We start from the raw sequence: 14,852 nt of genomic DNA on the forward strand, positions 1-14,852 counted from the left end.
GAGAGGAAAATGAAGTACGTTGCAAGTAATTAGTTTTAAGCAAATCATTTCGAATGGAAACTTATAGGTAAAACCTAATGAAGTGCAGAGGGGAGGGAGGAAAAAAAAAAAAAGCCTCTTTTTTATTGCTTGGTAGGTAGCAAGTAGACACAGCAATATTTTACTGTTGAGAGAATAAATTAATTAATATATCTGTAGCGAGCAACTACAATGGCTCCATGGATGACTGCATTTAAAGGAGATATATGTATCCAGTCTCATTGGTGTTGTTAACAAGAGTGATAATAAAGATGAAAAGGATAAGAAAGATAAAAAGATCAGTGGGTTTGTACTCCTTACCGCGGCTAAATTGCGCGGATTTTCTAATGGCTGCGTCTTGTTGACTCTCCACAAACTCCTTTTTTTTATTTTTTTTTTTTAGAGTCAGACTTCATTAAGTGACTTTATTTTCACGTTGCTCAAATAGGAAATAAAGATACGCGCCCCTCGCCCCCCAATAAATCTCATATTAACTATCCTTCTCTGCAGCTTAAGGGGACGGGGGGGGGGCCTTCCATTCTCCCTATTTCAGGTTTTAAAAATGGTCATTTTTTGAAATAAACTATTTTGCCCGGTTTTGCCAGTGCAGAATTTATTCCCGCCCCCCCCCCCCCATGCTTTTCTGATACCAGAAAAAATGCAGAAATCTTATCTCTCCCCCAGCCAGAATAAATAACATTTAGCCCGTGGTTTGGTCTAGCTGGAATATGAGAGCCTGCGCCTCAAATCCGCGTTAAAAATCTACCTGTAATGTTTTAAGAGAGTTTGTGCTTTAATTTTAGGCTTGGGTTAGCCGAACACTGCCACAGAGAACACGTAAACCATCAGGATATCTCGTTATAAAAACGTTTGCCAAAATTAATTTATTTCAAAGGGAAAGCCTATTAATATCCCTTTTTTTTTTCCTTCTTTTTTTTTTTTTTTTCAGCCAGTACACTCTTGTGCCTCCCAAACCTACACGTCGGGTGGAGAAGTGTCGATAATTACAGAGAGTGTGGAAATTCATTTTATTTTTATGATTAACCAGTAAACTATTATGAGGTGAGACGAGACGCTGCTAAAGGAGAAAGCATTTTAAAAATTAGGTATGGAAAAGTACAGTGTGAGGCCCAAGGTGGTAATGAGGAATGTCGGGCAGGATCAGGTCCAGTAAAATGAAGAAAAAAAAAAGAAAAGGGAAAAAAATAAAAGGCCATACGTACCTCAACTTAAAATATCTTAAGGTAGAATATAAAAAAATAGTGGTATTTTAAGAGATGGTGTGGGCCACTGGTTTTTTTCTTCGCTGAAAAATAAATCCCGTGGGGTTTTGCGGGGATGTGAGGGAGTAAATTCGGGGTTGGGGGGGTGAAGGGGGGGGATGTGAACAGCCCTTGGGGTGGAAATATCCGTGCACAGCTCCGGTGTGTAACCTCGGAGCAAGGTCCGAGGACAGCACAGCTCACCCTGCTCACCCCCGCCCAGCCAGGACCGACCAACTCATCGCACCCGCGGCCACCTCGCTGCAGGGGGGGGCGGGGGGAGCTCATCTAAAGCAATATTGATATTATTTTATTTTATTTTTTAGCCAGTCATACTCATTTTTGGGGGGGCTGCCTGGACCACAGGGCTTTTCCTCCGGATTTTCCTCCGCTGTGGCTCTTTACACCTCATCCCCCCCCCCACAAAAAAAAGAAAAAAAATCCCTCGTTTCCAACTTCCAGCCAGAGCCCAAACACTGACTTTATGGGTATTTAAACCAACCATCTTCATCTGTAATTGGGGATGAAGAGTATTTATTGCTCCGGTGGATAACTAGAGATATAATTATCTCTTTATAGAGAGACTGTGAAATAAAGCATCTGTCTCCCCCCCACTAGACACACACAAAGGCGGGTGAACACCGACAAAGTTACACATCTGCACCAGCACTTTTTTTTTTTTTCCCACCCAAAACGCAGTCACCGAAGTCCTCGAACTTTTTAAAAAATCCCCCTAACCAATGAAATGGCTCTGCCGTAGTTTTTATATATATATATTTTTTTTTTGTCTTATTTTTATTTTCCTGCGTGGGTCTAAAGAAAATCCTTATTTGCAAAGAGGAGCCGCGTTGGCTGCCGCGGTTCCGCGTTGTCCCTTTTTTATAGGGGAAAAGGGATTTTGGGGTGGATTTAAGGGGGTGGCGGTGGAAAAAAAAAAAAAAAAGGTGGTCTGGAAAAACAAAATGCGCTGCCGGATTTTTTCGGTGCCTCTGGGTCTTGGGGAAAGGGGTGCGGTGGGGTGAAAGGGGGATTTCTCGGGGAGAATGGAGGCAGACGAAAGGGTCCGCTCGACTATAATCGAGATTTTCTTGTAGGCAGCGGATAAAACTTGACTTTAACGCTCCTGCCTCCCGCCAAAATTGCAAATAAATTTGAGAAATATGGAATTTTTTTTTGTGGGGGTGTCCTGGGTAGCAGCTGCCCCGCGCTCACCCTCACCCCGCCGCACCCCTTATCTGATTTTCCTTTCTCCCCGTTTTTCCGCGGCTGCGGAGCGCTGCCCGCGCTGCCCGCGGGAGGAGCCGTCTGGGCCGCCCGTCTGGGTGGGCGGGGGCCGCCCTCGCAAAGTGAAGGTCAAGTTAAGCCTCCAGCCTCCCTTCCGCGGCCCGTCCGCGCCGCTCCACCGCAGCCCCGCGGGCAATGCCATTGCCGGCGACTCGCCCGTTCAACGCCGCGACCCTTATTTTTATTAAAAAAGTCTCTCTTTTTTTTTTTTTTTTTTTCCCCAGCCGGTGAAGGGTAGAGAGATGCGCCAAGTGCTGAAATAGCGAAGGGGGAGCGGTTCGGTGGAGCTTTTTACTCCAAATCCTTTTTTTTTTGTTTTGTTTTCATTCTTTCTCTCCCAAGCTGGACTTCAGACTTCAAACGAGGTTTTTCCCCCGACTCTTTTTTATTTTTCCCTTTTTTTTTTCCCCCCTTCTCCTCTTTTCCCAGCAAGATGCAAACCCGTCTGCCGTGGAGGAAATTAAACATCATAAAGAAAAGCCCAATTAAGGTTTAATGTCTGAACGTTACCATTTCCTCCAGAAAACAATGAAGTTCGCTCGGTAAGGAGAGAGGCAGAAAGAAAGGAGAAAAAAAAAAAAAAAGGAAGGGGTGGAGGGAGGGAAAGGGGCAGAATTTTTTGTCTCAAAGAGGGGGAAATTTGGCATAAAGGGGTAATCACTGCATAAAAAAAAGAGGAGGGGGTGGGATTAGGTGGGTGTAGGAGATATTTGGGGTCGAGCCAAGCTCGTCTGCTGTCCGAGCTCGGAGATGGGGATAAATGGAATAAAATAATGTGGATTTTTTGGGGCAAAGCTGGTTTCTGCTCATATTTGGCTCCTGGAAAAAGGCCTGAGAAGGATGTAGTCCGGGGAGGGGGAAGGGATTAATAATAAATAAGCAATAACATAGGGGGTGAAAGGGGGGGGGGGGGGGGGGGGGTCGGCTGCAAGCGAGGATGGATAAAATCCCTGAGCCCCTTTACCTCGTGCCTTGCGATAAATGTTGTCCTTCCCCTGTCTCCCTTTCTCCTCACCGCACCCAGAGCTGATTTCTCCCTGACCTTTCCACTCCAGGGGAAAAAAATAATTAAAAAAGCAAAATAAAGGGAAGGAGGGGGAGGGGGCTAAAATAATAAAGAGAGAAGAAATCGACCGAGCGCACCCGAAACTGCAAAAATCACCCAAACCCACCGCGCTTGGGCTGTGGGAAAGAGACAGAAAGCGTGGGGAAAGCTTGGTCGGGAGTGGACTTTCGCCAGGTTTGAGTCTGTGTCTTTGCACCCCACTTCCCCCCACACCCCCGGATCCCCTTACCCCTCTCCCATCCCCCCTGCGAGCGCCGGGGGCTGCCTCTGCCCGGCCGAGCCCGGAGCGGCGGCGGCACCCGTGAAAATGGGGATATTCCCCGATTTTAGGGGTTTCTGTTCTTTCTTTCTTTTCTAACAGGCAGATCTTTGGTGGGGGTCATGGCGTGTCCCCTCCCGGTGGCGGAGAGGGCTCCGTAGATGTGACAATGACCGTCTGAAAAGCCCCGTAACCCTGCGAGGGGACCGAGCATCTCCCGGTGCCGCAGCCCGGCTCTCCCGGGGCCACCCAGCTCACCGCAGCCCCCCAAAAACACCGAGGGGAGAAAAAAAACCCTCCCTTTTTCTTAATTTTCCACTTCCGCGAGAAAATTAAATATTCCCCCCAATTTTCGGCCTCCTTCTTACTCAAAGGGTAAAGGAACTACAGGGTTGAATACTCAGCGCTGGGAAGGATGAAAGTGTAACAGAGAAGCCAATTTTGGCATAACTTGCCTTTATTTAATATCAAGAGATAATTCTACATTTATTTAGGCAAATCTATGCTCTGCGGGATAGAAATCCATAGAAATATTCAATTAGAATGCATACATGGGTGTGATATAGCAATGAATAATGATCTGTGTGTATTTGTGGTGTAAGAGCAAATAATTGAGTATTTCTGCATGCAGTTGCCCCATGCATGTAGAATCATCATTTTCTATAAATATGGAGAGAGAGAGAGAGAATGATAGAAAGAAAGAAGGAAAGAAATAAGGAAATACGAAAGAAAGAAAGAAAGAAAGAAAGAAAGAAAGAAAGAAAGAAAGAAAAGAAAGAAAGAAAGAAAGAAAGAAAGAAAGAAAGAAAGAAAGAAAGAAAGAAAGAAAGAAAGAAAGAAAGAAAGAAAGAAAGAAAGAAAGAAAGAAAGAAAGAAAGAAAGAAAGAAAGAAAGAAGAAAGAAAGAAGAAAGAAGAAAGAAAGAAAGAAAGAAAGAAAGAAAGAAAGAAAGAAAGGAAGGAAGGAAGGAAATACTCAAGAGGGACCAGAAGGAGGGATTAGATAAGAGTCCGATTATTGGACCGATTTTTAATTCATAATTTATCTGCGCTCAACACACGAGGTATTTCCAAGCAAGTACCTTATTAAAGGAGAACTCCGGCTACATTAATTTATATCTATATTCATTCACTGATATGGCATCAAAAAAGCGCTCCGCCCTCATTCCCGAGGAAGAAAAAGATGCCAATACTAATTTTTTTCTGATTCTGCAGGGGAATAAAGGAGCCGCGCATGGCACAGAGCTCTTTGGAAGAGATTTTTGTGCCTCGATCCCTCTACTTCTCCAACCGAAAATGAGATGGATGCGCTTCTGTGTGCGGGGACGTATTTTACAGGAGAAGGGCCCTGAGTGTATAGGGAAAGGCAGGTACATACATTAACTCCATAGGTAGATGGGGAGGGGGGAGCAGAGACATTTTCCACCTTCCACTCCTCCGCCGGCAGCGTTTATTTTCTAAAAACTGGATATGCGTTTGGAAAACGTCACCCCGTGAAGCAGCTGAAGATTTTCTTTCCTTTTATTCTGATTAATGCGGGGATGGAAGAGAGAGAGCGCAGCGCCGTCGCGCCCTCAATTGCGAATTATTGGAGTTTATTGCCCATAAACTGTTGAGATTCGCCGTTGATCAATGGTTATCGGAGGGAAATATATCTAGGTGCTAGCTGGGGGACAGGGAAATATTAAAAAATAAACTAAAACGCAAAAAAAAAAAAAAAAAGAGAGAGAAGGAGAATGAGGGAGCCAAAGCATTAAGGCGCAATACTTGGAAATGATTTCCTGAGTATTTAAGGATTAAACACCGCGCATGCAAACGTGTGTGCGGTTTTAATAAGGGCTGTGGAGGATTAGCCGCCACCTTCTATCCCGAACTTTGCATTTCGGGGCTATTTTGCTAATAAATGGGTTACCCAACAGAAAACACATTTTCCCCGCCCACAATTTCCGACTTTTTACACAGTTTCTTGCACATTTTAGTGGCGCTGCTAAAGTATCAAGAGGGAATGCCTGGCGAATAAAGTCAATTTTATTTAAAAAAAAAAAAAAAAAGGTTTTGGATGTGTTTTATATGTCTTCCTTTGTGTTTAAATAAGTATTTTTAGAGGTTTGGAGGGGCGGGAAAGAGAGGGAGGCTGTGGAATAGAAATAGGTGTTGCTTAACGAGCTCCTCTGGGTTTCCTGTCTCCTTTAGCTGAATTTCCAGCGGCTCTAGGAGCGAGTTTAACACGCTGTGAAGTTTTACTTGAATTCCCCAAACCTCGCCGTTCCACATGCTCCAGTAGCTCCCTGCAACCGAGCTGTGCCCAGGAAAAAAAAAGTAAATAAATAAATGGAAACACACAGAGGCATTGATATTCCCCCGGCCTGGGAGAAGGCGGGGAAGGACAGAGGAGAAAATAAAAAGAAGTTGGTTATATCGGGTATTATTAAGCCCAATTCTTCTGAACGTCTCTTCGCCATCGCTTCTATTTGAATCCGACACCCGCCGCACATTTTGATCCCAGACAGTCCCGGCCTCGCCTGCGGTTGGGAATCGTGGTTCAATCTGCTTTTATCTTGATTAAGTCCACATGATTTTGAACTTGCAGCTCAGGTCTAGAGAGATCTAAGTAATTTTTTTTTTTTTTCTTTCCCCTCTTTGAATTGTTCACAGCTTATATAGTTTCTTTTTTTTTTTTTTTTTCCCCGCAGCCTGGCGTCCATCCAATTAAATTTATCTTTGCCATTTGGGGACAATAATATTTTCCAAGCGCTCCCACTTGTAGCTATTGTCTCTCCCTTTCAGATTTCCTGTACACATACGCCGTGTCTTGTAATCTGTTTACTGGCCTGAGTTTCCTCTCTTTCTCTCCTTTTTTTTTTTTTTTTTTAAGTCCATCTGAGGAAATGATTGTAGTATCGTTGTGGAAGGGAGGGAAAAATCACTTGGAGAACATCTGATAGGCCAAGTCATTAGACAGCAGAAGTTCGGAGCCTATTTAGCAAAAGCAAAGCACATCTCTGCAGCTGCTGGGAGATGCGCCTGCTAAAGAAGGGCCCTTTTTTTGCCACCCACCCCCCCACCAATGCTTTTGCAGCCCCGAGTGAGCACAGGTTAGCAGCGCAGGTTGGAAAAAACTTGGTTATTTTTTCCCCAAAAGCAAGAGCCAAAGCGAACTCTGATCAACTATCTGGAATAGGGAAAGATTCAGGGTCTAAAATAATGCATCAGATATCTTGAGAGCACAGTAAGTAGCAATGAGTAACGTGGTGAGCCAGGTTGGTATAAAAAAATATTATCTTTTTCTTCTTCTTCCTTTTTATTCCTCTTTTTTTTTCCCCCTTCCCCCCCTCCTTCCTTTTTTTTCCCCCTTCCAGTCAGTAATTTCCCTACTGTACGGGCTCGGACAAAGGCTTCTTTATGGCAATACTTACAAAAAAGTTTTTGACCGAAGTTGGGAGGTTTGCTAACGAATTGACATTGCGTTCAGATAACTCCAGCTTTGGGGGGAAGGGGAAAAAAAAAATAATATCTTCTCTCCCCATTGGGAGAAAAAAAAAAAAAAAAGAGGGATGATTTATTGAGAAGAGTTCAAGTACAGGATTAACCTAAATCAAATATAACTTCAGATGTTTACACAAATCAGCTAAAGCCAACTTTCACAGCTCCGAGTTTTTGATTTTGGTACAACCGCTACAATGTTTTTTTTTTTTTGGTCACGAAACGCCTCTAACATCCCCTTAAAATTCGTGTTAGTAACGCAAAACACATCTTACAAGTCTTGAGCCTATTTGTCTGCTGAAAACGCTGTTAAATGTGTTAAGTGTTTGCATTATATCAGGCAAATGAGTGCGGACTCCGGCGCGGGGTGGGGGGTTGGCTTGGGGGGGGTGGTAGGTTTGATTTTTTTTTTTTTTTCCCCTTTCACTTTCCTTTTTCTGCTGGGCCAGTTTGGGTGGAGAGAAGTGTCCGGTTGATATAGCAGAATAAAGCTTGAGTATATTATCTATATAATTGCAGAAGAGGCACAAGGAGGGACGAGCTCGGTGCTGCCGCCTCCTTTTCCTTCCCTCTGGCTGAGAAAGAATTAACTGAATAAAAGGGGGCAAAAAAAATCCTTCTAGACGGGGAGTTTTCACCTCATACATACAGTCATAATCAAAACCAGCACAATAAGACCTTCTCAAGTTCTCCTAAATATGTTTTTTCCGCTTTAAAGAGCACAAATACAGTTTTATTTAATTTCCCCCTCCACGCTCTAACCTGTCCCATTCTCTAGGAAATCAATCAGGTTTTTAAAAAATAAAATTAAGAGATTGAAATATTCTGGATGTTTAAGACTATGTCTTAAAGTTATTGCCTTTTTTTTTTTTTTTTTTTTTTTTAAGGGCAACCAAAGGAATGCGAGCCGCCAGCCCTCATTCCGTTTTATGGTGGTCACTTTGGTGGTCAATTCAAGTGCTGTGACTCCACAGCTGCCTCTTCTCTGCTTCCTTGCAGGAAACAGGCAAATCCGAGCCTTTAAAACTGGGTTAAAAAAACCAAAACGACACCAGGGCTGGGTTTAGATGTATTTACCTACGAAGAGCAATAAATTATTCACACACCTTGAGAGGAGACGGCGTAGTTTTATGCCACACGGATTTTTGGTGTTTGCTGTTGTGTTAGAGGTTGGGTTGGATTTTTTTAAATATGTGCTTTGTTTTGGGTTTAAAAAACTGCTCGGATATTGTTTTTTTTTCAAACAACACGCTCTCATTCCTCCCTGGATGCAAAGCTTCATTCCTACAGCCTTTCTATGGAATATAGATTGGAATAATATGAACCAGAAAAATGTGTATTTCAGACTCTTTCTCCTTTAATCAAAAGGAGAAGATCCTCCACGCAGGTTGCAAACAGGAGGGAGTCGCGGGGGGGGGGAGAAAAAAAAAATAATTACACCCATAAACCAATAGCTTAACATTATTAGTTTGTAGTTAGTATTAATATTGGTCCATAAAAAGCCAAGCTAAAAGATCGCTGACACTTTAATTAAAAGTTTTTGCCCAAAACGGCGGCCAAGTCATAACATAGGGCAGATTACAAACCTGAAGAAAATCCATCTCTGCAGCCAGAGTTCTTGCCCTCTATAGATGTACATATTCATCAGCCAGACGGTGCGTTAGAGAGGAAAACACAGCTCATTTTGGAACTACAGACATGTTTTTATGTGTGTGTATCTCTATCTCCGCACACACGCACTCAGAGAGACTCACCCGCCCCCAATCCCTTATAAAAGGGTTTATGAGAAACGGCTCTTTAAAACAGAAAACACAAAGCTCGAGGAGAAGAGGAGGGGGAGAGGAATCCAGAAATTAATGAAAAGAAATGATGAGGAGCGCGTCGTTGCGCTGGGGAGGATGAAGAAGGCTCAAAGTGAGGAAGAGCATGTGAAGCCGCCATGTTTCCCTTCAAGATTTCCTAATAAATACATAAAAATCCCGGGCGCACCGCCTGATAAACACTATATTTCAGAGAGCCCTGATGAAATACCCACTGTACTTTTTTACGCTCAGGCATCTTGAAATCCTTTGCTCTCTGCTCGACTGCGAAGTATAGACTTACGAAGCTGTTTTCTTCCTTAAATCAACTATTTTTTCCCCCTCTTTTTTTTCATTTTCTTTTTTTTTTTCTTTTTCTTTGTTTTTTGTTTTCTCCTTGCGTTTGCTGCAAAATTGCAGGATATGTATTTTTAGCAGAGGCTGCAGCCTCCGCCCGGTTTGCTCGAGGTGTGTTTTCTCTCATTTCTCGACATCTCGCCTAAGAATTTAAGAAAAAACAAACCAAACCCACCCTGGTTAACAATGTAAACAGCAGGTGGGTGCCAGCAAACTAAACTCAAATTAAATAGAGAAGAACGAAGTGAAAAAGGAGCTACCAGGGATGCTCAGTACCGAGGGGAAATCCCCGAACTGGGCTGGGACCCTGTGATACTCCTTTTGAGTGAATGGTTATTTTCGGGTGAGTTTATGCGTTATTTTTCGGGGATCGAAGCAAAACCACGGGTTTTTTTTCTACTTCTAAAGCTCCGTGTTCGAAGGGTGAGATTTGCCTTTTTTTTTTCCCCCCTTCTGCTTGTGTTGAATTTACTGTGACTCGATTTGACAACATCCTCTCTAGAAAAGCGTCTCTCTCTCTCCTGGTGCCTTCGTTTCGTTCCGAGTATCCAACCCCCCCCCAAATAGATCCCAGGATGGAGTTTAGTTGGGATTTATGGGTGGACAACTCAATATTTTTATTTATTTTCCGTTTACTCGGAGTTTTAAAAGAAGAATTCAAATGGGAAAAACAATGCCTAAGTGGCATCCAGTAAAGAAAGGATTTTAAAAAAGGGGGGGATGCCCTAAATATTTTTATATCTAGATGAAAGCAGCCACCTCTGCTCGGCAGAGAAATATTTTCCACATCAAGCAGATGATTTCAAATCCAGGTGAAAACCCGATTAACGCCCAATTGTTGCAGGCGATTTTGTCCCTTCAAGACTATTTAAAGGCAGTGGGATAAGCCCTCAGAGCCTTTCACCGCGGAAGTTACGCGTCCTTCAGGTGCACCTTTCAGAAGGTTTGCAGAAGAGATTTTCTTCCCCGCTCCCGCTATTTTTTTTTCCCCCTGCCTAATAATCCATTGCAAAACTCGCACAATATCTGGCAGCACTCCGGTATCCTGGTTTGTCGTATGAAAAATGCAGAAAGGCAAGAGGAAGAGGAGGCTTCCCGGGGCACGGGATGGAAGATAAATGACTTTAATAAGATATCTTTTTTAATTCAGCTGGAAGAATAAATGATGAGAGCCTTGCTGAAAGTCCACGCATTGATTGACAATAAACAGTCGCATTAAATATTCAATACGCCACTCTTACGTAATAAATATTTAACCAAACATTAAAGGAGGTTTTCGAATATTTATTAGCCATTGACTTAATTCATTTGCTCTATTCCTTGATATATCGCTAATTCGATATCAAAAGTCATCAAGCCAGGCCTGCTTTAACTTTAAAGTTGGAAACTTTACGCGATCCCCCGCACACTGTCATTGCTGAAATAGAATATTCTCCATCAAACACGCCAACTCGGTTGATGTATAGTTGATGCGCACACAGAGATCAACGTAATTAGCGTATGTTAGAAGCTCGTTAATTAGCACCAACCCCCTCGCTCCCAGATAGAGAGAGAGAGAGAGATTTATTTATAATTCCGCAGCCCGGCTGGGGGAAGAGGTGGACATTCCCGCCTGCAGCGAGGTTTTGAGAAATGTTGGAAAACTTACTTCTTCTGCATCTCCAGCGATTTTATTGAGCTACCTAAAGCCTATCCCGGAACACTTCTGAGGATAGAAACAGCCGTGAGAATAAATTGTAGTAATCAGCGTAATTAAAATATTACAATAAAAAAAGTGGAAAGCCATCGTTCCAGCTCCTTAAGACCCTCCCTCTCCCCCCCCCAACCTCCACCCCCTACCCCAAATCGCCCCCACCCCATCTCCAAACCCTGCTGAAAAGCACGAGCGGAAATCCGAATGGGAAGGAGAGGAGGGGGGGAAGGAAAAAAAAAAAAAAAAAAAAAAAAGAAAAGGGAAAAAAAAAAGCAAGGGGAAGGGAGGGGAAAAAAAAAAAAAAAAAAGCAGCAAGTTCACAAGCCGCCCCTTGTACTTGTTCTGCCGCGAGTGCTTACAAGGGGTGTGCCTTCGGGAAAAATGAATACAATCTGCAATTGATTTTCATAATGTTTCTGCGGTGTTTGCAAACCAATCGTTTGAACCTCTGAGATCTTACCTAAGTGAACCACTCCTACGCATCTAAGTGCTCCAAACTGATATATGACAATATCTACTTGGATCACGTGTCCTCCGGAGCGACTAAGACGGATAGCGCGTCATCTCGCCTTCCCAAATTTTTCCCCTCCGCACATCGGATCCAAAACATCTAGCTATAGGAGCAAGAAAAGGAGAAAGATGTTTAACTCGGTGAACCTGGGCAACTTCTGCTCCCAGTCGCGTAAGGAGGAGCGCTGAGTTTGGAGAAAGGGCAGGTTGCGCTTCCAATCTCTACCTCCCCAGCTGTACCTATTACGTCCCCGAATTTTCCACCGTGTCATCTTTCTTGCCACAGGCCCCCTCTCGCCAAATCTCCTACCCTTACTCCCACCAACCTCTCGCAAGTGCCACCCGTGCGAGAGGTCTCCTATGGTCTAGACCCCTCGAGTAAATGGCACCACCGGAGCAATTACGCCTCGTGTTACTCCGCAGAAGATCTGATGCATAGAGAGTGCATCCCGCCTTCCACCATGACCGAAATGCTAATGAAAACGAGAGCGTGTACAGCCACCACCACCCCAGCTCCAACCACCCGGCATCGACGGGATTCTACACCAGCATGAACAAAAACACTGTCCTGCCCCAAGGCTTCGACCGCTTCTTCGAAAATGCCTATTGCGGGGCGGAAAACCCGAGCGAGAGCTGCCTGCAGAAGGGTGAGGGCAAAGTGGAGGCAGAGTCCCAACCCACGCACTGTCATCCCGCGGAGAGGAAGGTATAGACCCGGAAGATGAGGAGGAAAACACAAACCCGGGGTCTTCAGCCTCGTCCTCTTCTGTCACCAAGGAAGGAAGCAAAGCAGCAATTCGAGTAGGTAGAGCAGTAAATGGAAAGGTTAAGGGAGTAGCCCGTGTGTTTTGTCGGTCAAATTTATGTGGAGTTTTATAAGCATTCAAAGGATTTTATTATAACCTACAAAGCTCTTTCTTCCAACGAGAAGAATTTTACGATGGGAAAAGCTCTTTTGAAAAAAATGGAGATGTTGGGCGCAGACACAGTATCTCAGAGTCTGTGAAATTTTAAAAGCACAGCGTCGTGACAAATATTAACTTTGATCATGAACTTACATGAGCATTTAAAGGATTGGTCCCGGGTTGCTGAGGGTAAAAGGCAATTGGCAGAACACTACTTCAGCTGCCGGGCTTTCTTTTAGGCAATAAGATGCATGCGAAATGTTTGGGGGCTTTTTTTTTTTTTTTTAATTAAACTGTATGTGGGTCTTTTCTCTTGGTGGGGGGGTGCGGTGCTGAGGGGGAAATCTGCCGAATTTGCAGGCGCAGCTGAGCATTTCTCTTCGACTTTTCTGTTGAAAGTGGCATTTATTCGCCTCGAAGCTAGTGAGCGTCCAGCTTTTGTCAGGAAGGGCTTTTACTTACGTGGTTTTTTTTTCTTGAGTCTTCTGGGTTGTGTTTTGTTGTTTGTTTGGGTTCTTTTTCGTTTGTTTTGTTTGGGTTTTTTTTCGCATGCTCTCACGTTTTCCAGGAGCTTTTTAAAAGGCTGAATCCGGGCAACTTTGCAAGTTAGAGTTCAGCAAGGGGCTCTTTTGGGAAGAGGGGGAGGGTTATTTTGTTTTCCTATTTGCTTTCGTGATGCAAGTCCCCCCCTTTTTTTTTTTTTTTTTTTTTTTCAGCTCAGCTGCTAAAGTTCTCTTTGACTTTGATTCCTTTTTGCGTGTGTGGCAAGGACTGGAGTTAATCAAAAACTTATGCGAACATAATATCTAGTTCCTCTAATTCCAACCTTGCTCATGCTGTTTCTATACAGATAACAGATTTGCAGGCTGAGCGTGGGGTTGGGTTGTTTCCCCCCCACCCACCCCCTTCAGCCTCTTTAAACCGCGCTCCAGCAGCCTCCTGCCTCCAGTCACAGGCTGTTCTTTATTAAAAAAAAAAAAAAAAAAAATTAATTTTTAAAAATCACCTATCTGCACCCAAAATGTCTGCGTTAAGCCCCGTAAAGTGGGGGAAAAGAGTTACACCCCGGTCCTTAAGACCCTGTGTAACTCACCTCTGCTACCCCTAACAATAGGCGAAATGCTGGAAGATCTCTCCCCCCGACTTAATAACCGGAGTTATTAAGCTGCTCCTCTCTATCTGGTCAGCTGTGAAGATGAGTCTGTGTCTGCATTTCCTTAGGATATTTACTCTGCCTTCTGGTTCTTTTAAGGTGCTCCAGAACGAGGAAGAAGAGATGCCCCTATTCGAAATTCCAGATCAGAGAGCTAGAGAGAGAATTTTTCTTCAATGTCTATATAAACAAAGAAAAAAGGCTCCAGTTGTCGAGGATGTTAAATCTCACTGACCGACAGGTTAAAATTTGGGTTTCAGAACAGAAGAATGAAAGAGAAAAAATTAAGCAGAGACCGCCTGCAGTATTTCTCTGGAAATCCCTTGTTGTGAACAGCTTTTGAAATCCTCTCTGCTGGTGAAGGGTACGTGTGTGGAGGAGGAACAGTTGCGAGCATGGGTTTGCCCTTTGAGCCGACAAAGCAACCTCAAAGTTTAAGCCTTTTCGTTACTGATATTTCTATGTCTGGGACAGTGCTGAGTAACAAAAGGAGCGAGATTTTCCTTTCAGTTCCCGCTTCAAGGACTTGAATTCCATGAACATTTTATTTAATTTTTTTTTTCTTCCCGAACAGGTTGGGGTTTCCCTTTTTTTATTATTATTATTATTTTTATTTTTATTGTTATTATTTTAGGCCCCCTGTCCGGTTGAATAAATCGCAGTGCTGTGTGTTACTACCACGGTGATTTCAGTATGCAGCTGTGTTATCACAAGAGCGGCCAAAGTCTCCCTGTAGGATCAAATCACTTCATCTGGGGTGAGTGTGTGCGTGTGTGAGAGTGTGTGTGAGTGCGTGTGAACACACACAGACATGTGTGTCCTTCCCTCCGTGTGTGTGTGCACATTCATACCCACCCCGCTCATCTGTGTTCTAAGGCAGATCGTTATTTCCACCTCCTCCGTGCACCCTTCCTACCTAAAAGTATATATATGCGCATATATATATATATCTGGTAGGGTGTACGTATAGATCCATATATATTCTCTGCAGTCTCATTTCTACATATGGAGTCGGGAGGGGGGGGGAAATCCAGGCGAAAATACATTTGCAATAACTGTCTCTGA

The 14,852-nt window shown here is 43.7% G+C and overlaps 1 protein-coding gene across 1 annotated transcript; it reads left to right on the forward strand.

The window, feature by feature from the left end:
* Positions 1-11,858: 11,858 nt before the first annotated feature.
* Positions 11,859-14,119, forward strand: HOXC11 (homeobox C11). Its single transcript, XM_086630910.1, is given in 8 exon segments — positions 11,859-11,905; positions 11,907-12,048; positions 12,050-12,206; positions 12,209-12,406; positions 12,409-12,530; positions 13,749-13,816; positions 13,887-14,040; positions 14,042-14,119. Coding segments are annotated over 8 exon segments (966 nt in total).
* Positions 14,120-14,852: the final 733 nt, after the last annotated feature.

Source organism: Tauraco erythrolophus, unplaced genomic scaffold, assembly GCF_009769465.1.
Source record: "Tauraco erythrolophus isolate bTauEry1 unplaced genomic scaffold, bTauEry1.pri scaffold_60_arrow_ctg1, whole genome shotgun sequence".
NCBI classification, from domain to species: Eukaryota; Metazoa; Chordata; class Aves; order Musophagiformes; family Musophagidae; genus Tauraco; species Tauraco erythrolophus.